Raw genomic sequence first — 24,067 nt, forward strand, 5'->3', positions numbered from 1 at the left:
CCTGAGCTGCTGGTTTCTTCAGGGCACAGAAGTCTTTAGTGGAGGGACCCAGGTTTCCATCACTCACCAGCAGGCTCCTCCTCTTCCCTGCATAGCCACCTCAAGTCTCCTGGACTCTGAGTGCTCTCATAAAAATAACAGGGGGAAATGCTTTGGGGGTAGCAGAGGAATTCCTCTTCAGGACTTCTCCTGGAAGTCCAGGGGCTGCTTTCTCCCTCGCACTCCCCCTTCCAGCATACAGCCTTTAAAAGTCTGGAGCCAGGTTACCTGATCCCTTGGGGAGCTGGGGACTGGGTAAGGAGGCTGGGCTCCCTTTCTCTTTGCTTCTGGGAGCATCCCGGGCAGTGTAGAGTGAGTGCCTGTCCCCAGATGGCAGGATTGGGGTGCGCGTGGGATCTGCAGCCTTTGCTCAGTACGTAGGGTGGGGACGGGGGTGGGGGGGCACAGCCTCACTGCTGCTTAGGCTGCTTTCGTAGGCAGCTGGGCCTTCACTCCCAGCTCCTTTTCCATTTGCAGGATGTCCTTCAGCCCAGGCACTGGCACTGTGTGGGGAGGAGGAGAGGGGGTTTGGGAGAGGCTGGGCCATGCCTGAGAATATTCCCAGAAGTGCCAGGTTGGAGGAACAACGTATCTGCTCCCGGGACTGGGCTCAGGCTTTGCCTGGTTGCCTCTCCCACCCACCCTTCTCCCAGCCCCCACCCATGCCTTACCCAGTAAGGGAGGGGCGGGGGGCTGGAGGAACACAGCTTTCCCCTGTTCCAGCAGAGAAATGCTGGCTGGATGCCTTCCCTAGGGTTCCCAGGCTGCCTGGGGTGTGGCTGGCCTTCCGACTTGAGCCCACTCTTGCTGGGCCATTGCCCAGGGGCTTTGTGACATGGAGGTCGAGATGGTGCTTTGGCCGGGAGCCAGGATTCCTGGGTTCTGTGGTGGGCTGTGGCCCTAACGCCTCGTGTCCCATGTCTGGCTGGGATTCCTGCCACCTGGCAACTCAGGGGCCTATACTTAGAGATCAGGCCTCAGGCTTCTCTCACTGACTCCCCCCCTCCCCACCCTTTGGTCTCTTCCTTCTCCAGAGATGCCCTGTATCCAAGCCCAGTATGGGACACCAGCACCAAGCCCAGGACCCCGTGACCACCTGACAAGCGACCCCCTGACCCCCGAGCTCAGCAAGCCCACCATGGACCTGGCCAGCCCTGAGGCGGCCCCCACCGTCCCCACTGCCTTGCCCAGCTTCAGCACCTTCATGGACGGCTACACAGGGGAGTTTGACACCTTCTTCTACCAGCTGCCGGGAACAGCCCAGCCGTGCTCCTCGGCCTCCTCCTCGGCCTCCTCCACATCTTCATCGTCAGCCACCTCCCCTGCCTCTGCTTCGTTCAAGTTTGAGGACTTCCAGGTGTACGGCTGCTACCCTGGCACCCTGAGCGGCCCTCTCGACGAGACCCTGTCCTCCAGCGGCTCTGACTACTATGGCAGTCCCTGCTCAGCCCCATCACCGTCCACGCCCAGCTTCCAGCCGCCCCAGCTTTCTCCCTGGGACGGCTCCTTCGGCCCCTTCTCGCCCAGCCAGACTTATGAAGGCATGCGGGCATGGACAGAGCAGCTGCCCAAGGCTTCTGGGCCCCCCCAGCCACTGACCTTCTTTTCCTTCAGCCCTCCCACCGGCCCCAGTCCCAGCCTGGCCCAAAGCCCCCTGAAGCTGTTCCCCTCTCAGGCTGCCCACCAGCTGGGGGAGGGAGAGAGCTATTCCATGCCAACAGCGTTCCCAGGCCTGGTGCCCGCTTCTTCACACCTTGATGGCTTGGGGATGGTGGATGCGCCCGTGACCTCAGCCAAGGCCCGGAGTGGGGCTCCGGGTGGAAGCGAGGGCCGCTGTGCTGTGTGTGGGGACAACGCCTCTTGCCAGCATTATGGTGTCCGCACCTGCGAGGGCTGCAAGGGCTTCTTCAAGGTACTGCGCTGCCCGGGGGGCAGCTTTTTATGAGAGGTGGCACAGGCTGCTCTCTCACCCCAGCGGGGTCTGTGGTGGCTTCCCTTGGGTTCTCCTCCCAACACGTTCTGCTCTTTAAGAAGAGGGCAGGCCTGCCAGGTGGGCCACTGTCCTGGGAGCAGGGAGCTGGGACCTTTTCATGCTGGGACTGGGGCTGTAGAGATATGGAGGGAGGGGTGAGAGCTGGGCAGAGGGTGCGGGCTGCAGGGGTACCCACGAGGGGAAGTTCAGTGGCCAGCCTCTCGCTTTCCTCTGCCTGGCCTCCCCCCACTCAAGGTCCTGGTGGGAAGGGGGGCCCCAGGCACTCGTGTTCCTGGCACAAGATGAAAGGATCTGAGAAGAGGGCTTGGTGCTTGAGGGCTGGGGGCGGACTTGGGAACAGGCTGTGTGTTTGTCCCAGTGCTGGGTGCCTGCTTCGCTTCCCGTCCCCACCCCCAGCCCCTCAGCCCTCTCATGTCTGCCCCAAGGAAGGGGCAGGCGGACGCAGGCATGTTAGGAAGTACCGGCTGCTGGGGAGCCCCGAGCCCCTAACCTTGTGTCCTGAGGGTGAGGCCGAACCCTCCCCCAGTGTCCCCAAGACTTTTCTCTTCCTTCCCCCACCCATCAATCTCTCCCTCCCCTGCCACCCAAATGTGAGAAAAATAGCTGTGAACAGAGAGCGCTTTTGTCTGCAATGGCAGTAGGATCTGGACGCTTCCCTCCCCTGGGCTCCCCCCATCCCCACACTCTGACAGCCTGTTCCGTGTTGCCCCCCCTCCGCCCAGCGCACAGTGCAGAAAAATGCCAAGTACATCTGCCTGGCTAACAAGGACTGCCCTGTGGACAAGAGACGGCGAAACCGCTGCCAGTTCTGTCGCTTCCAGAAGTGCCTGGCTGTGGGCATGGTGAAGGAAGGTGGGTGGCTGGCACAGGCCCAGTGGGACAGAGGCGGGCCTGAGTGGGGTGGGGCCGGCAGAGTCCCCCAGACATTTGTTCTGGTGGCCGCAGGGAAGGGCATGCCTGGGCCCTACTTCCTCCCCGATCTCTGGTCCATCTGCCTGCCTTGTGGTGGGGGAAGTCCCTGCAGGGTTCCCTGGGTCTCGGGGGCTCTAGGTCCTCGGACTTGGGGTTGCTGCCCAGCACTGCTGTGCACGGCTTGGGCTGAGAGTCCCTTCCCTGGGTCCCTTCCTCCCTTGCTCACCCCTGCCCATTTCTCTGCAGTTGTCCGGACAGACAGCCTGAAGGGGCGGCGGGGGCGGCTCCCTTCAAAGCCCAAGCAGCCCCCGGATGCCTCCCCTGCAAATCTCCTCACCTCCCTGGTCCGGGCACACCTGGACTCAGGGCCCAGCACTTCCAAACTGGACTACTCCAAGGTGAGGCCCCGCCCACCCCACATTCAGCGCTTTCCTGCACATTAGAAAAGACCCCCCGCACCAACCCCCGGTTCCACAAATTGAAAAGAGAGGAGGCCCCTCCAGGCTGACCAGATGGGAAAATGTACCCCTTTGGGCAGTGGCTAATTAGAAAAACGTGCTCCTTCCAGCAGCCATGGCCCTGGGTTAACGTGTGAGAGTTGGCAAGCAAGCGTGGGCGGAATCTCAGCTCCACTCTCACCCCCGGGATCTGGCATCCGAGGGAGGGCACGACGTGGCTGTATGTGGCGGCCGCAGTGCGGGGCTTTTCCTGGGGTCTGACCCAGCCAGGCCGCTTCCTAGTTCCAGGAGCTGGTGCTGCCCCACTTCGGGAAGGAGGATGCCGGGGACGTGCAGCAGTTCTACGACCTGCTTTCGGGTTCCCTGGAGGTTATCCGCAAGTGGGCTGAGAAGATCCCCGGCTTCGCCGAGCTGTCCCCCGGGGACCAGGACTTGCTGCTGGAGTCGGCCTTCCTGGAGCTCTTCATCCTCCGCCTGGCCTACCGGTGAGCTTCCAGCTGTCTGCTCACCCCTCGCCCTGCCGCCCTGCCCTCAAGCCCCTCTCACTAGTGTCTGTATCCCTGCCCACCAGGTCTAAGCCGGCTGAGGGGAAGCTCATCTTCTGCTCGGGCCTGGTGCTGCACCGGCTGCAGTGTGCCCGCGGCTTCGGGGACTGGATCGACAGCATCCTGGCCTTCTCGCGCTCCCTGCACAGCTTGGTCGTCGACGTCCCTGCCTTTGCCTGCCTCTCTGCGCTCGTCCTCATCACAGGTGGGTGGCTAGTTCCACAGACCTGGGGAGACGGGGTGGGGGAGGGCTTGAGGGCCTGGCCCTGGATGGGCGGGCATCTGGTGCTTCCTGGGCCCCCACCTTGTGGAGCGAGTGTGATTAGATGCAGAGAGGGGTAAGCATGGCTCAGGGCAACGCAGCTGGCAGGTGGCAGAGCCAGGGTTCAGGCCCAGCCGTGGCTGACTGCAAACCAAGCCAGCCTGTGAGTTATCCCAGAGGACCGAAGATCCTGCTCGTGTAGGTGTCATGTGTGGCCTAAAGTTTGGGTTTGTTTTTAACATCTTAATCGTGTTGCACACAGGAAGTTTTTACAAACGGAGCATGTGCACATAAAGAGCACCTAGATCAAGAAACAGACGTGACCGGGACCCCAGAACCCATCCTCGTGCCCGCTTCCGGTCATCAGTTCCCCCAAGGGTGGCTGCCACCCGGACTGCTAATAGCACAGATTAGCTGTGCTTGTTATATACTTTATGTAAATATAATTATGCAGGATGGAGTTTTTGGCATTAAATGTGGAGGTTTTCGGGTCTCTTTATTTTTTTAAAGCACCAGAATCTGCCCCCACCTCTTTTTCTCTTAATTTTTTTAACTGAAATTTCACAAAGCTACATAGGGCAAAAAACGGTAGGACAAAATCTGAGGCACTCTAGGCTGCAGAGGGAGTGTGGTGGGTTTTGAGGCCTGCTTTCCCTGGAGGTGGCCTCTGAAACACTGCTGCTCAAACCCAGGGTTTCTCACAAACAGTCTGGGGGGAAAAAAACCAAAAACCAAAAAGCAACACTGGCCTTGTCAGAAAACCTGCGTAGGGTTTTATTTCCTTTTTGCGACCTTAGGCAAGTCATTTAACCTCTCTGGGCCTCACTTTGTCACTTGGAAGATGAGGATAATGAGCGTTGCTGCCTTGCTAGGCTTCTGCTGGGGCTCAGAAATGGGCTCCTGTGCTTTTGCACAGTGCAGAGGGCTGTGGAGCCTGGTCACTGGCGGCCGTTCCAGAGACCTGGGAGAGGCCGGGTCTGCAGGGGAGAGGGGTGTCTGCTCCTCAGCTGTGCAGCTAATCCTGCACCTTCCCCGCAGACCGGCACGGGCTGCAGGAGCCTTGCAGGGTAGAGGAGCTGCAGAACCGCATCGCCAGCTGCCTGAAGGAGCACGTCTCGGCCGAGGCAGGCGAGCCTCAGCCGGCCAGCTGCCTGTCACGCCTGCTGGGCAAGCTGCCCGAGCTGCGGACCCTGTGCACCCAGGGCCTGCAGCGCATCTTCTACCTCAAGCTGGAGGACTTGGTGCCCCCTCCGCCCATCGTCGAGAAGATCTTTATGGACACGCTGCCCTTCTGACCCCAGCCCGGGAACACGCGTGCACTCTGTGTGCACGCTCATACGCCACCCCACGTGCCTTTAGCCCACGGCCCACGGACCCTGGAGCACCACCCCTCAGCCTGGGCCTGAGCTGCAGACTGGCCGCCCCTCCCCGCCACCTGCTCTGGGAGGTCGGCAGGGAGTTCATGCCCTGGGGGAGGGGGATGCGTTCACAAGGATGACCCTTACTATTTGTCTTACCCCGCAGCCCAGCCCTGGTCTTCATGTTTTTGTAAGATAAAACCATTTTTAACACACACACCGCCATGCTGTAAATAAGCCGAATGCTGCTGTAAATACAGGAAGGAAGAGGTTGATGTGGGAGTGGGGTTTGGGAGGGAGGGACGGGCCCCCACCAGCCTCCTCCTACTTGCTGTCTCTTCCCGCCCTCCTTCCACGTGTACATAGACTCACTCTAGGAGGAAGACAAGTGACAGATTCTGACATTTATATTTGTGTATTTTCCTGGATTTATAGTATGTGACTTTTCTGATTAATATATTTAATATATTGAATAAAAAATAGACATCTAGCTGAAGCTAGGATCCTGTCTCTCTCTGACACCCTCTCCCCATACCACCCATCCCCAAAATGGCATGAGAGGCAGGGGTGGCACCCATAAATCTTGGATGTTACCAACCTGAGCTTACTGGCCTCAGTTTACTCATTTGTAAAAGGTGGAAATAATCACAGCTGCTTCATGGGGTTATTATGCAAAGCACTGAGACTAGTTTCGGACACGGAGAAAGCCTCTGGGAAACAGGCCTGGCTCGTGGATGGGGCCTGCACCTGGAGGCTGATTCATCCAGGGATAAGAGCACCGGCTTTGGCTGTAAGTTCCCAACCTGGGGTGATGGCCTCTGATTCGGCTTCCACATCTGTAACACAGGGAGGAGGGCATTCCCCACCTCACCTGGCTGCTGGGATTGCGAGAGTGTGGGTGTGGTGCTCACCATAGGGCTGGGTACAAGGCAGCTCAGGATGGTGATAGCAGCTATCATTACTCAGTATAAGTTTTCTTCCCATCCCCATTTTCAATATTTCTCCCCATGGGTCTAGCACCCTCTTGGCAATAAAACTGTTCTGAGGTCCCTACCTGTGCCCAAATACCCCCACATAGGTTCTCCATCCCCCAAGCCCATCAGATGCTTAGCTGGCTTAAAATGCAAATTCCTAGGGACTTCCCTGGTGGCGCAGTGGTTAAGAATCTGCCTGCCGATGCAGGGGACACGGGTTTGATCCCTGCTCGGGGAAGATCCCACATGCCGCGGAGCAACTAAGCCCGTGCGTCACGACTACTGAGCCTGTGTGCCACAACTACTGAGACCACGTGCCACAACTACTGAAGCCCTCGTGCCTAGAGCCCATGCTCCGCAACAAGAGAAGCCACCACAATGAGAAGCCTGCGCACTGCAAGGAAGAGTAACCCACTCTTGCCGCAACTAGAGAAAGCCTGCACAGCAACAAAGACCCAGTGCAACCAAAAATAAATAAAATTGATTCTTTAAAAAAACAAAACAAAACAAATTCCTAGGCTCTACCCCAAAGACTCGGATTTGACGGAGTGGGGCTCATGGAGCTCTACTTTTACCCAGCACCCAGGTGTCTGTGAGGCTGGAGGCCTGGAGGCCACTCTTTTGAGAAACATGAACATAGCCTGACCCTAACCCGAGGCCCAAGGTAGCCACGTGGGGTCTGGCCCCTTTCCCTGCTCTCAGTGCCCTTCCAGCCTCATGACCCAGGAGGGCCCTTGGCCCAGGACCCCTGAACCTCTACCTCCACAGCCCCTAGGAACTGGCTGGATGAGGGCAGCCCCTGCTGGATGGAAGTCGAACAAAATAGGGCTCTGCTCTGCAGTAGGACCGAATCAAGGGCCTTCCCCGTTGCTCCAGCCCCAGTCTGCAGGTTACCCAAGTAGTCCCCAGCCACCTGCCCTCGCTCAGGTTCTGTTCTGAAGGGTCCATGTGGGGTGGGCTGGGGAGTCCTGGGCCCTGTGCATGATGACTGCCACGGCCAGCAGTGTGTGGACTTCCAAGCGTGCATCCCTGGCACCCCTGCCAGAGCTCGTGAGTGAGCCTGTGTCACAGCACCAGCACCTGGCAAGGCGGGGCTAGGGGTGGGGCTGTTGGGAGATCTGCTTCTGTTCTCAGCCCTGCCCCCAGCTCCACGCTGCTCTCTGAGAAGTCCCTCTTCCTCACTGAGCCTTGGTTTCCCGTCTGTTCCACACGGAGGTGAGTCTGGTGGCAGTACTCCGGTTAGGAGCAGAGCTTGCTGGGAAGTCCCCCACCAGCTGTGGCTGGACTGAGTCCCTCTCCCTTTGAATCACTCTTTGGCAAAGACAGATGTGGAGCACAGGGCAGGCCCCTGGGGAAGGCAAAAGGTGTTTGAGGAGGGGCCAGGGGTCGGGAATGGGCCGGGGCAGTGGAGAATCTTGGTCCCTATAGGTATCTAGGCCCCTTAGTGATGACAGTAGCTACCACATACTATGTTTTATCATCCACCAAGTTCTTTTCATATGCTATTTGTTATTTCTAGCCCTCGGTACCACACTGTAAGGAAAGCGTGCAACACAGCAGAGGGGTAAAGAGCGAGGACTCCAGAACCAGACTCCCCGGCTTTAAATCTTGGCTCCAGCTCTTCCTAGCTGTGCAATTTTGGGCAAGTCACTTTACCTTTCTGTGCCTCAGTGTTTTCATCTATAAATGGGGAAATTAGTTGTACCTATTTCACAAAGTTGCTAATAGTGATTACACGAATGAATATATACAAAGTGTTTCCAACAGTGCCTGCCATGTAGCAGGCACCCAATAAATAATAGCTATCGTTTTTACCAAAGAGGAGAATTCATTTCAGAGGAAAGGAAATGACTTTCCCAAGGTCACTTGACTTCTAAGTGGCTGAGCTGCATGGGTCTAACTACTTAGCCACTAGGTCTCCCTGTCCTTGTAAATGAAAGAAGCTCCATGGATGGTGGCTCCTTTCCAGGACTCTGGCGATTGGGGTAGGGGGTGGGGGGCTGATTTCTCCAACCCTGCCCCGCCCTGCCCCGCCCAAGGGCTGGAGCCTGCAGGCAGGCCTTTTCTTTCCAACCAACTGGAAGAACTGGCCTCTGAGTCTTGCTAGGGGCCAGGAGGGCGAACAAGGGGGCATTGAGCCTGGTGGGCCCTCACAATGGCCGCTCTGTCCCTGCGGCCCGGGGGCTGGGCCATTTCCGTCGGGGACAATAGTCAAAAGGCAGTGACGCCGGCAGGGCCTGGAATCCCAGGCGGGATTTTCCAAGGTCTCAAATCCCGTTGTTTGTCCTCACAGGAGACCCAGGAAGCGTACCTCCCTGTCTCCCCACACCCCACCCACGCAGGGCCCTGTGCCCAGAGGCCCTGGCCCCCTCCCCAGTCTGGAGGTGGCTCGGTGACTGGGGCCATAGCTCTGAGGTCTAGGCTCTGAGCAGGGGCCGATGGCTCTTCACTGGGGCCTGGGATGGGGGAAGCTGTGCTACACCCGGACGTGGTTATGGAGCTAGGTGGTGAGGGTCGGCCTCAAGGAAGTAGAGAAGCTTCTGAAGGTCACAGGCAAGCAGCCGGTACTTGAGCTGTATGATACCGCACGGTTGCTCTGAGTGTCCATGCGCCGGGCTGGGTGGTAGCCAGCTCTGTGGCTGCAGAGGGAAGCCTGTGAGAGCCTGTCAGAGGTGGGAAGCTGCTGTGTGGTGGCTGGACAGTCCGCAGGTCTAGTGATGTCCTTCCGTGGCCGTGAGGCAGCTGTGTTGGGCCTGTTCTGGTTGAGGGCAGTGCTGGGTCCCCTCACGTGAGAATTGGGTCTGAAGATTCCCAGCGTGTTTTAGCTTAAATCTGGACGAGCCCCAGCCCCGCCGAGCCCCTGACTTTAGCAGTGACCCCAGGGCTGCTGGGCCTTCTCAGAACATGAGGCTGAAGGGCTGCGCCTCCGTCCGTCCGCCTTGCCTCCCTGTCCGGGCCTGGCCTTGCAGCCCCACAGCTCAGCTGGCGGCTGCTCTGCTCTCCCTGGAGCCCCAGACCGCCGCTCCTCCCTGCTTCAGGCTCAGGCCGCTGCCAGTCCTGCCCTGGCCCCCGGGCTGGGGGCTATTTGCGTAAGGCCTAGGCTGCCTAGTGGGACTTGGAAACGTCCAGCCCCCTGTGGGAAGGGCAGGAAGGAGTGCAAGGCTGAGGAAACCCCCCTCCACCCCCTCAATATTCCCTTCCCCACACAGCCGGGGACATTATGAGGGCGGGAGGCACATTCCAGGGTCCCCAGCTGGACTCTGAGGGCTCTGGGGCCCTGGAGGCTCTGGCCTTGGCTTCTGCCTCCCGTCCCCCACCCCTAGGCCCATGCTCCGGCCATCCTGCCCACCACCCTGGTTCCCCTTTGCCTCCTGCTGGGCCCTGACCCTGCCAGGCCGGGGTGCCACTTGAGGTCTCCTCAAGGTCTCACCCAGGTGCTGGCTCAGGACCATAAATCATGCCAGCTCGGCTGTGAGGGCCGGGGGTGGCAGCTGGGCTGGGGAGGGGAGTGCAGGGGGGGCCTGTCTCGGTACGTGCTGCGTTAGCAGGAAGCAGTGCCCAGCTGCGAGCCGGGCGGGCAGGGTGCTGACCGTCGCTGCCCTAGTCAAGGGACATCAGAGGGAAAGGGCCGCCACCCGGGGAGCCCAGCCTTGGGGTAGCCCAAGCAGCAGACCTGGACCCCATCCCAGGTAACTGGGGTACCATGAGGATAGCTACAGAGGTGACCCCACCCGATAGGAAGCCTGGGACAGAAAAGCAGCCCCCCAGGAGTAGGTGGAGAGACTCCCTTACCAAGGGTGGGTAAACAGGCTTCTTCTTTTGCAAGGATAGCCTCGCAGAATCCTCTGCCCCAAAGAACAACAGATATGCACACACCTCCCAAAGCAACAGAGGCACAGACCTCGCAGGAAGGAGAGATTGACCCCTTACCCCGGCAGGACACAGAAATAAATCACCACCCCAGCTTGGCCAGAGAGACAAACACGTAGATCTTCTCAGAGAAAGAGACACACCACCCTTCCCATCACAGAAGGACAGAGCCCCATGTGTCCCAGGGGAAAGGGCAGCAGATGTGCCACCTCCCACCCAGCTCAGGTCTAGAGGCTGCCTGATGAGACTGGGCTGGGAGCCGCCTCTTCCTCACGCTCTCTGCCACTCTCTCATCCGCCCAGCCGTTTCCTCTGCCTGGGAAGAGGTGGGGCTGGGAGTGACATCCAGAAAGGGTGGGAGCTGGAGCAACCCCTGCCCAGGATCCCAGGGGGCAGATGTCAGAGAGGACAGCTGGTCCTCATCGCCCCTGTGGCTTGGCTCGGATTAGAGGGTCAGCGGGCAGGGTGCCGGCTACACAGCCAAGCTGGCCACTGTCAGGGGCCCCCAGCCTGACGTCAGTCCCACTCATTGTTGCTGCAGAGGCTTGAGTCACTCCCTGTGACGCACTGGGGTCAGCTCTGGAGCGGCTGGGGGTGGCCTGCAGGGCCAGCTTCAGGGCTCAGCTCTCCCCTGGGCGCACTAGGATGGGGCGGGGCCGTCCGAGGCCACACTCGCCATGCGAAGCCAGCTGCCTACTCCCAAGGTCTTGGGTTGGCCTTCGAGGTCCCTCCGCAAAGCCTTTGCTGCAGACGTGCCTCAGAGGGCCTTCACCAGTCGCCTGTATGACTGGCTGGCCGTGACTCTGGCTGAGAAGTCAGCTCCCTCTGTCCTGGCCTGTCCTGCCTCAGAACTCTCAGTTCCCACCCTCAGCCCTCAGTGAGACCTCTTTCTCCAACTCTTTTCTGTCTCCTTCTCCAGGAAGCCTCCCCAGCATAATTCCCTGTAGCCCCACTTCTTCCTGGAATTGCCAAGCCCCCTTCTTGTCCATCTCCTCAGGTTGCTGTTGTGTGCTCTCTGCAGTTGTCCTGGTTTTCCACTGGTGCCCAGTCACCTCCCAGCTTGCTGAGAGCAGGGCTTGGGATTCCTCTTCACTCTGAATGTGTCACTTTCTATTCCAGGCCACAGGCATCTTTCTGGGATGACAGCAGTGGCTTCCATCCTGGCCCCTTCTGGCCCCTGCAAAACCTGCTGTCATTTTTCATACCATTGGTTGTGTTTTCTCACCCAGGTGCAACTTCTGGTCCATTTCCTCTGTGAGACTCTGAGCTCCTGGAGGGCCAGGATTGTGACTTGTCCCCCTTGGTAGGACATTGGCCTGGCATGGGGACAGTTACACAGGTGTGGCATGATTGAATGATTCCATCTGGGTCATCGGGAGTAGTGGCATAGGATGGGAGAATTCATTCCACACAGCCTCATTTTCTTGGGCTGAGACCCTTGCTCCCTGACAGGACCACCCAGATGTGTGTAGGACTCAGGGTCAGAGTTACAATGAGAATGACCCTGTAAGGATTCAGGGTGGTACGAGGAGGCGAGGACTGGCCAGTGTCTGGATGTGAGATAAGATAGGTGAGGGGGCTCAGGCAGGAAAGGCTCCAGGGACAAGGTGAGGTGTGGAGGGAGGAGAGTGGGTAAAAAGACTGGCAGAATGAGGAAAGAGTAGCTGTGTGGCTTTGGCAAGTGTATTAGTCAGGGTTTTCCAGAGAAAGAGATCCAATAGGATGTGTATATATAGAAAGAGATTTATTATGAGGACTTGGCTCATGTGATTATGGGAGCTGACAGGTCCCAAGATCTACAGTCAGCAAGCTGGAGATCCAGGAGAGCCGATGGTGCGATTCCAAATGCGGGCAGGCTCGAGGCCCAGGAGGAGCAGATAGTTCACTTCAAGTCTGATGTCCCATCTTGAAAGCAGTCAGGGAGGGTCAGAACCTTGTAGTCTATTCAGGCCTTCAACTGATTGGATGGGGCCCACCCTCCTTAGGGAAGGTAATCTGCTTTACTAAGTCTGCATTCAAATGTTAATCTTGTCCAGAAAGACCCTCACAGACACACTAAGAATAATGTTTGACCAAATGTCTGGGCACTCTGTGGCACAGTCGAATTGAGACATAACATTTGCTGTCACAGCACATCACTACATATCACTGAGCCTCAGTTTCATTATCTGTAAATTGGGGGGAAACTGTATTTACTTTCAAAGGCAGTTGGAGAAATCAACACACTAGTGCATGTGAAGTGCTGGTGTGGTACCTTGGAAAGCTCGGTGACTGGTAGTGGTGATGATGGGGATGTCAGGACAGTGGCAGTGAAGGGCCCTGAGATGAGTGTGTCAGGGGACAGAGAGTGGTCAGTCACTCCCCTCACTCACTGGCAGTCTCTGGAAGTTAGGCTCTGTTTTTTTTTTTTTTGGTCACACGACATGCAGGGTCTTAGTTTCCCCATCAGCGACTGAACCCGTGCCTCCTGCAGTGGAAGTGGGGAGTCTTAACCACTGGACCGCCAGGGAAGTCCCTAGGCTCTGTTCCTCCGCCACCCCTCCCCGCCCCGGGGGCTGGTTCTAACCTCCCTGGGTCCCCCTCCTTTGGCTCCTTACAGATCCTCTCCTCTCAATATTTTATCCTGATTCCCTTCTGGTTAAGTCCAGGCTCTAGAAGAGGATGCTGGACTGTAAAGCAGGCAACTTTCTCCTTCCCCAGGCCACATTTATAGAGGAGAAAATCAGAATGGATGAATGACATCAAGAGACGCACACAGAGGCAATGGCAGAATTACAAGCTTTACAAGAAATGTCACCAGATCCGTCATGGCAGAGCACCAAGAAGTGCTCCTGTGTGAAGATAACGGAGTAAGGTTAGGCCCCTTTGTCCAGCATCTTTGTGGGGCCGGGGATCTTGTCTATCATGCACATTGAACAAGCAAAAGTTTTGCCATTCACTCATAACACTGGCTTGAGCTCATCTCCAGGGCACCTCTCCAAATGGCATGTCCCTCATCTTGGGGGATCGATGCCCCTTCCAGGCCTCTGAGCCCAGACTTGGGGCTCCGTTCCAGGGATGGCTCGCCGCCGATGACTACTCTCGGCCAAGGGAGGCAGCACAGCGCCCATCAGGCCCCTCCTTCCCTCTAATCTCTATGGCGGAAGTGAGTTGTTCCAGCCGAAACACAACAACATCCTCGGTGGTGGGAGTGAATGGACTCGTCCAAATGAGGGAGATACTTCTTACCATCAAATCTTAAAAGCCGATAGATAATCCAGAAAAAGGTAGCTTTCAAATTATAGAGCAGCGTATGATTCTGTTTGTCCTCTGGAGTGGAGGTAGAACTATCTGGATAGCTGCACTAGTGTCAGGGCTCGGCCAGCCCTGCTCGCGCCCCCGCCGGAGGCCGATGGAGCAGGTGGGACAGGCCAGGCTCGCAGAGGAGGGTCAGGGCTTCCGGCGCCGGCACCGCCTCCTGCCGAGGTGATCTGGCGCCCGCGGGGAGGGCGGTTGTGTGGCCCGAAGGTCCAGGACAGGGATTCGGGGAGGTGGGGGATCGTTCTAGCCGTGTGCCCCCTTCTCTTGTGCGAGCGCGGGCGCGCCTCGAACTCCCGGGACCGGCCAGGCTGAGCGCGGGGCGCCGCTCCCGAGACCTGGAGGAGTCCACTCCTCCCGCGTAGCCCTGGACCGTGGAGGTTCGCCGGGACTGGTGGCTGGAGAAACGCGACTCGGACGGGAAGTCCTTCCTGCGTCCGGCCGGGGTTTCTTGATGCGGAGCCGAATAACTGTGTGTTTTTGCGTTCAGCCCATTTCTTGCGGCTCATCGGGCGCGCGGAGTTTGCGGCGTACCTGCGGAGATCGTACCTGCGGAGATCGCACCTGCGGAGGGCTTACCTGCGCCTGAGGAGGAGGAAGGGCAAGATCCAGCCTGAGGGACCCGCGCTCCAGCCTCTCTACATAAGGTGAGGATGGGGGTACCCTGGGCTCCGACCTGACTCAGAGAAGGCATCAGTCAGCCTCTGCACCTGTGCTCTGCAGATCTGGGCCTTGGGGGCACCGAAGGGACGAGACTTCCCAGGTCCTGCCTTGGAGAAGTCCCCTGCTCACCGGGGTCGGGGGTGAGGGAGCAGACAAGCTCATCACAGACCAAAGGTGGCCGCGTTGGGAAGGAGGCTGAGGTTGGTTAGTACTGACTTCCTGAAGGAGTGGAGTAGCGCTGAGAATGACGGAAGAGCCTGGGTTTGGGGCAAAAGTGAAGAGATGGATGGCCTGTTTGAAGGTTTGCGGGGGATACAAGAGGGGGTTTGTGGAAGAAAGGGGAGCTGGACCAGAGCTGGGAATCTTTAGATGGGAAATTGCTGGATGGAGTTAGACTAGAGAACCAACCCAGCAACAATTCCTGCATCAGGATGAATTGAGCAGTCACTTTGTACTAGGAATCAGGTATACTGAGATTCCAGTGATGACTAGGATGCAGTCCCTGCCCTCAAGGAATCGTCTGCCTAGTTGGAGAGATCAGTCAAGATTAACACCTGTGGAAAGATAACTGATAATACAGGTAGTCCTGGGCTGATTGCCAAGCCAGAGGCAGAGCCAGCTTGATCTCTGAGCAGTCCATGGACTGCTGCCCTGTCTTCAGGGACAAAGAGACAAACCAATACACTTTGAAGAGAGCTGCCAGACTTGAGGAGATAAGATGTGATGTCAAGCTGGCATGTTTATGGGGACTGGAGACCTTTAACCTGTAGTCGGGGTGGGGGGGGCGGTAAGGGGGTGATGGAAGAGTTGCCTTTAAATATCTGAAAGGCTCCTTTGTGGAAAAAGGGTGAGACTTATTCTGTGTGTGGCTCTTGATATCAAAACTAAGTTTAGTGGCTTGAAGCACTAAGAGACAGATTCCTTCCATAGAGGGAATCACTGAGTAGAGCTTTGAAAAGACGGAATGGCCTGCTGGGAGAGGTAGTGAATTCTCTGTTAGGGGAGGTGTGTAGGCTGAACCCTCTCAGCTAAGAAATTTGACTGATTCCTCTCCTGCTGGGCTGATATTCAGTTACTGATGAAGTCCTGGTTCTCAAGTCTGTTTTTTTTTTTTAATTTTTAAAATTTATTTTTTTATTTTTGGCTATGTTGGGTCTTCTTTGCTGCGCGCGAGCTTTCTCTAGTTGTGGCGAGCAGGGGCTACACTTGGTTGCGGTGCATGGGCTTCTCATTGCGGTGGCTTCTCTTGTTGCGGATCACAGGCTCTAGGTGCGTGGGCTTCAGTAGTTGTGACGCACGGGCTCGGTAGTTGTGTATTGCGGGCTCTAGAGCACAGGCTCAGTAGTTGTGGTGCATGGGCTTCATTGCTCCGCGGTATGTGGGATCTTCCTGGACCAGGGCTTGAACCCGTGTCCCCTGCATTGGCAGGCGGATTCTTAACCACTGTGCCACCAGGGAAGCCCTCAAGTCTCTTCTTTCCTTCCCACTCCCTCTACCAGTCCTGTCCTGTTGCCTTGCGTTATCTCTCATCAATGACAATGAAATAATTATAGCAGCTAATACTACTTGTCAGGAACTGCTTTAAGGGCTTTACAGATACTTACTCATCCCGTCCTTGCGACGACCCTTTCAAGGTAGCTATTGTGAATATGCCCTTTTTATGGATTGGGGAAACTGAGGCACATAAGGGTGAGGCAGCTTGCCCAAGATCACACAGTGAGCAGTTGGCAGAGCTGGGGTTCCAACCCAGGCCGTCTGGCTTTAGAGTCACTGCTCTTAACCACTATTCTACTGTGTCTTACATGTGTTATTTTATTTAATCCTCATAACAATCCAAATTTACAGATAAGAAAATAGACTCAGAGGTTGAATGATTTGCTTAAGGTCACAGAGCAAGATATAGGAGAGCTGGGATTCAGACCCAGGCCCTTTGGACGTGAAAACCCCACACTCTGTACTTCACTCTCCCATATCCCATTGCACTGTCTCTGTAACTGTCACTACTGTAGCGGCCTCTAACTGGACTCCTTGCCCAACCCTTTCTGCCTTAAATTGGCAAGTTTTTACCTCAGTCTGTGGATGGAAACGTGAGATTTGGTGTGTATGTATCAGTCAGGTTTTCAAGTCCAGTCTTCTTAGCTTTCACTGACTTCTCAGAGTAGTCTGTGACCCCAAAATAGTGACGAGCCATTCTTTGCTTGTCAACCAGAGTTAACTTTCTGACGCACAGATTCAGTGTTGGACAGTGATGCATTGACTCTTCACTGCCCTCGGGACAGAGTCCAGATGCCTTAATCTGGTCATTCAAGATCCCAGGAAATCCGATTCCAATCTTCCTTTTCTTCTTATTCCCACTGTGTAGTCTCACCACTCTGGTAATGTTTACCTGCCTGTCTCTCCTCCATCCTGGCAGCTTTTCAAGGGCAGGGGCCGACAGGTGTTGCACAGTGAGCACTTGCTGTAAACTGCACTGCATACCGTCATGGAATTCAGGCCTGGGCTGGGTGTTTGGACTGGTGACTTTGAGGCTCTGCCCATCTCCGATCCCGAGAGCCTGTGATTCTCTGCCAGCATGTGCTGCGCAGTGTGGAGATGGGCCGTGGCGGCAGGGGCTGGGCTGGGTCTGGAAGGAAGTGAAAGGTGACACGCAGATCATGCAGAAGGTGTCCACATCTGATCTGGCTCCTTTTGCAGGGCAGTCCCCGGGTGGGGCGAAGCTTCCCCATCTTTACTCTCGTCCCCGACCCCAGCGTGGGCCACCGGCTACAAGATGAACTGTCGCTCAGAGGTGCTGGAGGTGTCGGTGGAGGGGCGGCAGGTGGAGGAGGCCATGCTGGCCGTGCTGCACACGGTGCTCCTGCACCGCAGCACCGGCAAGTTCCACTACAAGAAGGAGGGCACCTACTCCATCGGCACTGTGGGCACCCAAGACGTTGACTGCGACTTCATCGACTTCACCTATGTGCGTGTCTCCTCTGAGGAGCTGGACCGCGCCCTGCGCAAGGTCGTCGGGGAGTTCAGGGTAAGGTGGGGCGCCGTGGGTGGCAGGTGGCCCCTGAGTGTCGGCCCCGCCCCGCCCCGGCTTGCTGCTGGAACAGCTTGCCCTTCCTGGGTGTACTTGTCGGGTTCTTTCAGGTTCTAAGGAACAGGCACTTTCAGAGCTTCTGTGGGTGAGGAGGGCTTGGTGGGGGGGGGGGCGGGGAGGTGAAGGGACCTCGGAAAAATACAAGGAAGCAGAGCAGGAAGCCCTCGTAGCATTGGCGGTCAGGGCCCCTGGGGTGATCATTGCCCCTGTGCTCTTGACCTTCTCTCTGACCCTGCAATTCTCTCTACTGATACCCCTCTGCTCTGCTTCCACATTTGGGCCTCTCTTACATGAAACTCCCTGAGAGGGAGGGTTGCTGGGCTCAGGCAGTGGGCATCCAAGTGGAGTGTCTCTTGGGCAGCGTGGCACGTGTCTGTGTGTGCCTGTAGGGGTGAGGGGACAGGTGGACGGGACACGCTAGTCTGCTAATGTTGGTCACCTCGGGGTGGAAATGGAGGCGTGATTTTTATTTTGTCTTCATTCAGTGTTGCAGTGTTTCACTATTTCAATGAGTGCATATTTTTAAATTTTAAAGTAACCAAGGGAATTTCTCTTAAGGTGTTCCCTGAGGTCAGAGGAGGAGGGTTGTCTGTCTGACTTCCATTCCACAGAGGTGTGATCCTTGCAGGGGGTGGACCCTCTCCCAGGCCACAGTGGGCTCCCCACCCTCATCCCTCCAAGGCCAGAAAGGGCAAGTGCATAAGGGTTGCCCGGTCCCCCTTCAAAGGGAGGTGGCGGTACTCAGCCGTCTGTCCTCAGATGCCTATGAGCGGCACGTGGAGCACAGTGGACTGTTAAGAGCATAGACTCTGGAGCCAGGCTCTGCCGCCCAACAAGTGTGTGACCTTGGGCAAGTGATTCCACTCCGCCCAGCCTCAGTTTCACTGTGTGTAAAATTAGGATGAAAATTTTACCCACCTCATGGGGTATATGCACCATGAAGATTAAATGAGTCAAATATGTCAAGTGCTTGACAGCCTGCACGCAGGAAGCATTATAGAAGTGGCAGCTGTGATTACTGTCAGCCGAGGGCACACGAGCTTGGTTTGTTCGTGAAGGAGAGACTTATTCCTGATGGGCAGTGAAGGACTTGAGGGAGGCATCCTTACCTTCTGGATTGGCCCTGACTCAGATGGAAAGGTGCTTTAGGGTCTCGGCTACATTAGGAGAGGAGTGTGGGGTCGCCACACCCCACGGGGGGCCTGCAGATTTATCGGACCAGGTAGCCCCATTGACTTCGCTCCAGGTCTGGTCTGTCCTTCCCCTCCTGTCCCCCTTTGGTTCCTTGGCTTCTGTCTCTCTATTTAAGGATCACTGGGCTTTTCTTTAGAGGCTGTGAGTTTAGGTTGTCATCGAGTGAATGAAGTAGGATTGTGCTTAATTGGCCTGGGGAGAAGGAGACGTTGGAGAGAAGGTGATTTTGGAGAACGTTCTGAAGGATGGGGGCCAAAGGGGCGGGGTTTTGGAAGGAGAAGGAAGGTCCTTCTGGTAAAGTTGAAAGGCAAAGATTTTGAAATCAGACAAGCTGGATTCAAACCCTGGCGCCGTCATCCACTGGCCTGGGACTTTGGCAAGGTAACTTGCCAGCGACTCTGAGCCTCATTCTGCCTCAGTAAAATGGAGGTTATATACCTGCCGCCCAGAGTTGTTGAGAGGAGCGAGCAGGATTGTGTGTGTAAAGAGCCTGGCCCAGAATATGTGCTTAAAGACATCACTTCAGAGCAAAGCTGGAGGAGTTGGGTGAGCACACAGCTTTTGTTTGCTTGAACCATTCAGCTTTAGGCCGGCAGTTTGCTGTGGCACTTCACACGAATCCTTTACTCTCTGGGTCTCATTCCCTGCCCTCCCGGAAGGACTGAAGAAGCTAGGAGAGCAGTTAATTCCCTGGGGCGTAGGAAGCAGGCCCTCACAGAGCGAGAACCCCTCGGAGGCTTTGGCCTGCTCACTCTTGCTCCTCCTTCCCCAGGATGCCCTGCGAAACTCCGGGGGTGATGGGCTGGGGCAGATGTCCTTGGAGTTCTATCAGAAGAAGAAGTCTCGCTGGCCTTTCTCAGACGAGTGCATCCCCTGGGAAGTGTGGACGGTCAAGGTGCACGTGGTGGCCCTGGCCACGGAGCAGGAGCGGCAGATCTGCCGGGAGAAGGTGGGTGAGAAACTCTGTGAGAAGATCATCAACATTGTGGAGGTGATGAACCGGCACGAGTACCTTCCCAAGATGCCCACGCAGTCGGAGGTGGACAACGTGTTTGACACAGGCTTGCGGGACGTGCAGCCCTATCTCTACAAGATCTCCTTCCAGATCACCGATGCCCTGGGCTCCTCTGTCACCACCACCATGCGCAGGCTCATCAAAGACACCCTGGCCCTCTAGGCGTCGCTGGGGCCTTGGGCGCTCCTTGATGGCTTGCGGACCTTGGCTTCTGGGGATCGTACTGTTAGGCCCTGTTAGCCCTTGGGGCTCTGGAACCCGCTCCAGGTCCTTGAGGAGACTTGGAAGGGCCACCCCTGGCTTCCTGTTGTGTGGTTGCCAGTCTCTGGTCATCCTTGTCACCTTCACTGATGGTCAAGTCCCGCCTACACTGTCTCTCTGCACCCCTGGTGGGGGTCCCCTTTCCTTCGCTGTACAGAGGAGCCGTCACTAGGATGGTGAATAAAGTTGAGAATGTGAGTTTGGGTTGAGCCGTCTCCCTTGGCTGGTGTTCTGCCCTGAAACATTAACACTTTTTTAGCAGACCTGCTAGGACACACGTGTGTGTTGAGGGCATTATTCCAAGATGAGGGGAGTGGGCGGATGGCATTAAAGATAGATTAAAGCTGATTGATTTTGTACTTTGTTGGACATTCACATAAGCAGGTGTGACCATGGTCAGTCCCATGAATGAGGACACAGATCAGGATCTACTGCTTTTGGATATGACTGTGCTATTTCTTCTCCCTTCCTAAGGAAGCTATGACATCCCTGCCTTTTATATTATCTGGTCTTCCTTCAGATGACCCCAAAGAATATCTCCTCTGTCTTCATAGAGCACACACAGGCCCCCACTTGCACCAGAAAGCTCATTTGATTTGGTGTTTCTCTCTCTGGAGAGAGAGATTGGCCACCTTGAGACTGGTGTCTGGTAACACTTCTTCCAGTTTGGGCTGGCCCTCGCCAGTTGTTAGGACATTGGTAACTCACTCATTTCTAGGCAAGCATGCTCAAAACCAGTGAACTCCATTGTGTGCTTTCCATTGATTTAGTCTTCCATATTTTACAATGCTTTTTGTTACATAGGTGCCAGTTCTAACCAAACTAAGTGAGCAGTGCATAAGCAGCTGTGCTAACGGAGAAAGGGGCTGGGGGTCTTGTCCATGGTCCTGGAGCAGTTAGGTGCCAGGATGGCCAGGAAGTGTTTGCACGTTTTTCTCATTCCAGGCCACTCTTGGCCATGCGTTATTTCATGAGGGGTTTTCTGATGTCCTACCCTTGACCTCTAGGGCACTGGGGAGTTGGAGAACTCAGGAGGGTCTCAGGGGTTTGGAGATGGGGAAGACCAATTCTCAGCAAGTCCTTGATGAGGTGTGACCCTACCTGGCCTGCTGCAGTCTGGGGGACCTTCTTTTCCTCCTAGAAGCCATCAGCTCATCCCTTCTGGGGAGTTGGCTGAGTCAGGTGTTTGCCGACAGTGACTTTGTTTTAAACCGACCTCAGGGTTGCTACAGTTCTCAGGAGACCTGGGTGGGAGGGTCTTTCCTCCATCCCAGCTTCCCCAGACTTTCTACTTTTTTGCAGCCAGGCTCTGCTCCAGTCTCCCACCCTGGCTTGGCTGTGGGACACCCAGTTGGCAGCAAGCTCCCCTTAGTGGGCAGTTCAGTAACATCTCCATCCCTTTTGGTGGTGTGATTTCCTGGAGGTAGGGGACTGATTTACTCAAGGTCAGGACAGGAGCCCTGGTGACTCAGATCTATGCCTTCCCCTTGGTCTGTAACTCTCCTTGACCTCTGGGGCCTGAGCAAAGGAATGGGGGCCTTCCATCTCCCTCCCCTGGGACCAAGGAGGCACTGGCCTGCTTGTCCAGCCTCAGGAGGCTCCCAAGGGGATGATGCACGATGAAGACTATGATCACTAAGGGTCTAGAGGCTGCTTATTTGCCTCCTGTCCCAGTGGCCACCTGGGCCACCTAGCAGTATTGACCTTTTTGGCCCAGGGACAGAAAGCCCAGGAGTGGGGATGGCTCTTGTTTGTCCTGTGTCCCGCTCAGCGGGGGCAGCACCCTAGCCAGCACCTGGGATGTGGTCTGGAAGATCTTTTCGGGATTCTGAGGGCGGGCTATCTCCTGACCTTTGCTAAGGGGGAGGGAGAGCCCTGGGGACAGGACTCCTGGGTTTGGCCGGTTGGGTGCGTGCGTAGTTGTTTGGGCCTTTGGGCCGAGAAGTAACACCGGCCCTGGGATTCTGGGCCATAGCTACACTGGAGGAGCCCTTTGTCCAGAAAGGGCCTGAACGCTCCGACGCAGGGGGTGGGGTCGCACGGCGCCTGGGATCCGCCCCTTGGGCCCCTCCCTGACGCGGCCGCCGCCCACCCGCCGGCCCCGGGGCTCCCGCACATCTGGCGGTCCCCAGCACATCTGGGCAGCCGGCGTGAAGCATGAACGGCTCGCAGGCGGACGTCACATCCCGGGCCGCCTGGCTGAGCTCCTGTTGCAACCAGTCGGGGGTGCTGCCGGAGCCCCCCGAGGGGCCGCGCGCTGTGCAGGCGGCGGTGCTGGGCGTGCTGTCGCTGCTCGTGCTCTGCGGGCTCCTGTTCCTGGGCGCCGGCCTACTGTTCCGCGCCCAGGGTCTGACGGCGCTGCTGGCCCGAGAGCTGCGCGCGTCCCGGGAGGGAGAGCCCGGCGGCGCCAGCGGAGGCGAGGATGACTCCTAGGCGCGCCCGGCTGCGCTCGGGGGTCGCGGCCTCCCGGCGGCCCGCGGACTCCACGCCCGACTTCGAGGGAGCGGCCCCCAGAGCCAGAGGGCTGCAGCGGGAAGCCCTCCGGCGATGCTGGCGCGCGCGCGCGCGCACACACAGGTGAGAGCCCGCCCAGATGAGAGCCGCAGCGCCTTGGGACTGGGGGCGCAGGGGCTGGAAACCGTCGTATTGACCGGGCTCTCTGCGCTCCGCCACAGACCCAGCTTTTCAGGGACCCCTGTTCCAGCTCTGGAAGACCACGGGATGGGCCGGCGGCTGTCCCAGGGGTGCCGGGATCTGAGCGGAGAGGCTTCCCTTCCCTCCCTCTCCCGGTCGTCTCTCTGGCCCAGCGGCGCCCCGACCCACAGCCTTTTTCTAGGTCACTGTGTAACTGCGGGAGAGGGAGAAGCAGGGCGGATCAAAGAGGAGGGAGTCTGGAGGGGCCACAGTGTGCTGGGGAGCCCTTCTTCCCTGCACCCACGCCACCCCGCTTTGCGCCAGCCCCACCTAGTGCTAAGGCCCAACTTGGTATCACCCCAGCACTGCCCATCCCACTGGGAGGCTGGGGAGAGCCATGGCCACAGGAACTCAGCCAACCCAGGCCCCCGGCTTCTGCTTCCTCCCGTCCTCTCCTTCAGGAAGGCTTTTCCCCGGAGAGAGGTTTGGGTATGATTCCTCACTGTGGGCTCCCTCTTGGGGCAGGGATGGGAGTGTGGATCGAGTTTTAGGGCAGAGCCAGGAGCCTGGATGACCCTGGGGGATGGGGAGGTGTGCTGGGCCTCCTCCCCCCAGCCCCTGCTCAGGTGGGGGGACGTGTGTGGCCCAGAACAAGGGGCTTTGGGGTGTGTGTGGGGGGGGGTAGGTGACAAGATTCGTAACAGCTGGGGGGCCTCAGGAGCACGCTGCTCCAGGAAGCTGGGCCTGAGGGTTCCCAGCTGTAGGGGCTCCATCTGGCCCTCCTGCCTCTGCCTCTCCAAGGACAGGAACCATCTGGAGGGAAGGGCCTGGGTGGCCTAAAGACAAGGTAATTCTAGGCCAAGGCTGCCTTGGGCAGAGCCATAGGGGTTGGCGAGGGAAGCCTTCTGTGTCTGTCTCCTCTGTTCAGTGTTGTACCAAGGGATTCCCAGGTTTCTGTGGGTGGGGCTGTTCACCAGGGGTGCCTCTGACCTCTCTTGCCCCTCCCACTCTAAAGCCCCTCCCCTGCCTGCCAGGGCAGAGGCAGGGTCCCAGCTTCCCTCTGAGAAGGGAGTGAGTGCTGGCGAGGAGGGGCCGATGAGGGGTGAGGGGCCAGAGTAGGCAGGGTGCAGCTGTGAAGCTGACGACGACGTGTGATCCCTGCGCCGAGCAGCCCAGGATTTGGTGCTAATCCCGGACAGCTGTGCCACACTGGCCTTGCTGAGCTGTGGACTTCTCACTTCAGGCCTACTGATCCCACCCCCTTGGAGAGAGGGCTGGCCAGGGGCGCGCGCGCACGCTTGTGACTGCTCCTGGCCTTAGGGAGGCGGGCCAGCCCGGGGACATTCACCACCTCCCTTTGCTGTGTCCTGGGAGAGGGGCTGGAACGCCCTCTCTTTATTGTGTCCAGGTTCACCCATCCCCTTGGCCATAAGTTCTGCTGAATTCGCTGCATTTCCATCCTTTCTCCCATCTCCACACTATGCTCTTTTCTCCTTCCCCATCTGGGA

General features: G+C 57.4%; 3 protein-coding genes across 3 annotated transcripts; all 3 read left to right on the top strand.

Annotated features, from left to right (window-relative positions):
• Window positions 1-1,073: 1,073 nt before the first annotated feature.
• On the top strand, window positions 1,074-5,504 carry NR4A1 (nuclear receptor subfamily 4 group A member 1; the record flags this gene model as incomplete). The annotated part of the gene is made up of 6 exons (XM_079715386.1): window positions 1,074-1,951; window positions 2,755-2,884; window positions 3,191-3,342; window positions 3,685-3,887; window positions 3,974-4,152; window positions 5,248-5,504. Exons 1-6 carry the CDS (start codon window positions 1,076-1,078, stop codon window positions 5,502-5,504), a joined length of 1,797 nt encoding a protein of 598 aa, XP_079571512.1. The 5' UTR covers window positions 1,074-1,075.
• An 8,810-nt stretch (window positions 5,505-14,314) lies between these two features.
• On the top strand, window positions 14,315-20,123 carry ATG101 (autophagy related 101). Its single transcript, XM_079714667.1, has 3 exons — window positions 14,315-14,354; window positions 17,065-17,392; window positions 19,422-20,123. The coding sequence occupies exons 2-3, from the start codon at window positions 17,141-17,143 to the stop codon at window positions 19,824-19,826; spliced, it is 657 nt and encodes a 218-aa protein (XP_079570793.1). The 5' UTR covers window positions 14,315-14,354; window positions 17,065-17,140; the 3' UTR covers window positions 19,827-20,123.
• A 1,959-nt stretch (window positions 20,124-22,082) lies between these two features.
• Window positions 22,083-22,358, top strand: SMIM41 (small integral membrane protein 41; the record flags this gene model as incomplete). Its single annotated transcript, XM_079714488.1, has 1 exon — window positions 22,083-22,358. The coding sequence occupies one exon, from the start codon at window positions 22,083-22,085 to the stop codon at window positions 22,356-22,358; it is 276 nt and encodes a 91-aa protein (XP_079570614.1).
• Window positions 22,359-24,067: the final 1,709 nt, after the last annotated feature.

Source organism: Hyperoodon ampullatus (assembly GCF_949752795.1).
Source record: "Hyperoodon ampullatus genome assembly, chromosome: 11".
Taxonomy (NCBI): domain Eukaryota; kingdom Metazoa; phylum Chordata; class Mammalia; order Artiodactyla; family Ziphiidae; genus Hyperoodon; species Hyperoodon ampullatus.

Coding starts and splice junctions, on each gene's coding strand:
- ATG101 (XM_079714667.1), top strand. CDS start 17,141: ATGAACTGTCGCTCAGAGGTGCTGGAGGTGTCGGTGGAGGGGCGGCAG. Junction 17,393..19,421: donor AGGTCGTCGGGGAGTTCAGG/GTAAGGTGGGGC, acceptor CTCCTTCCCCAG/GATGCCCTGCGAAACTCCGG.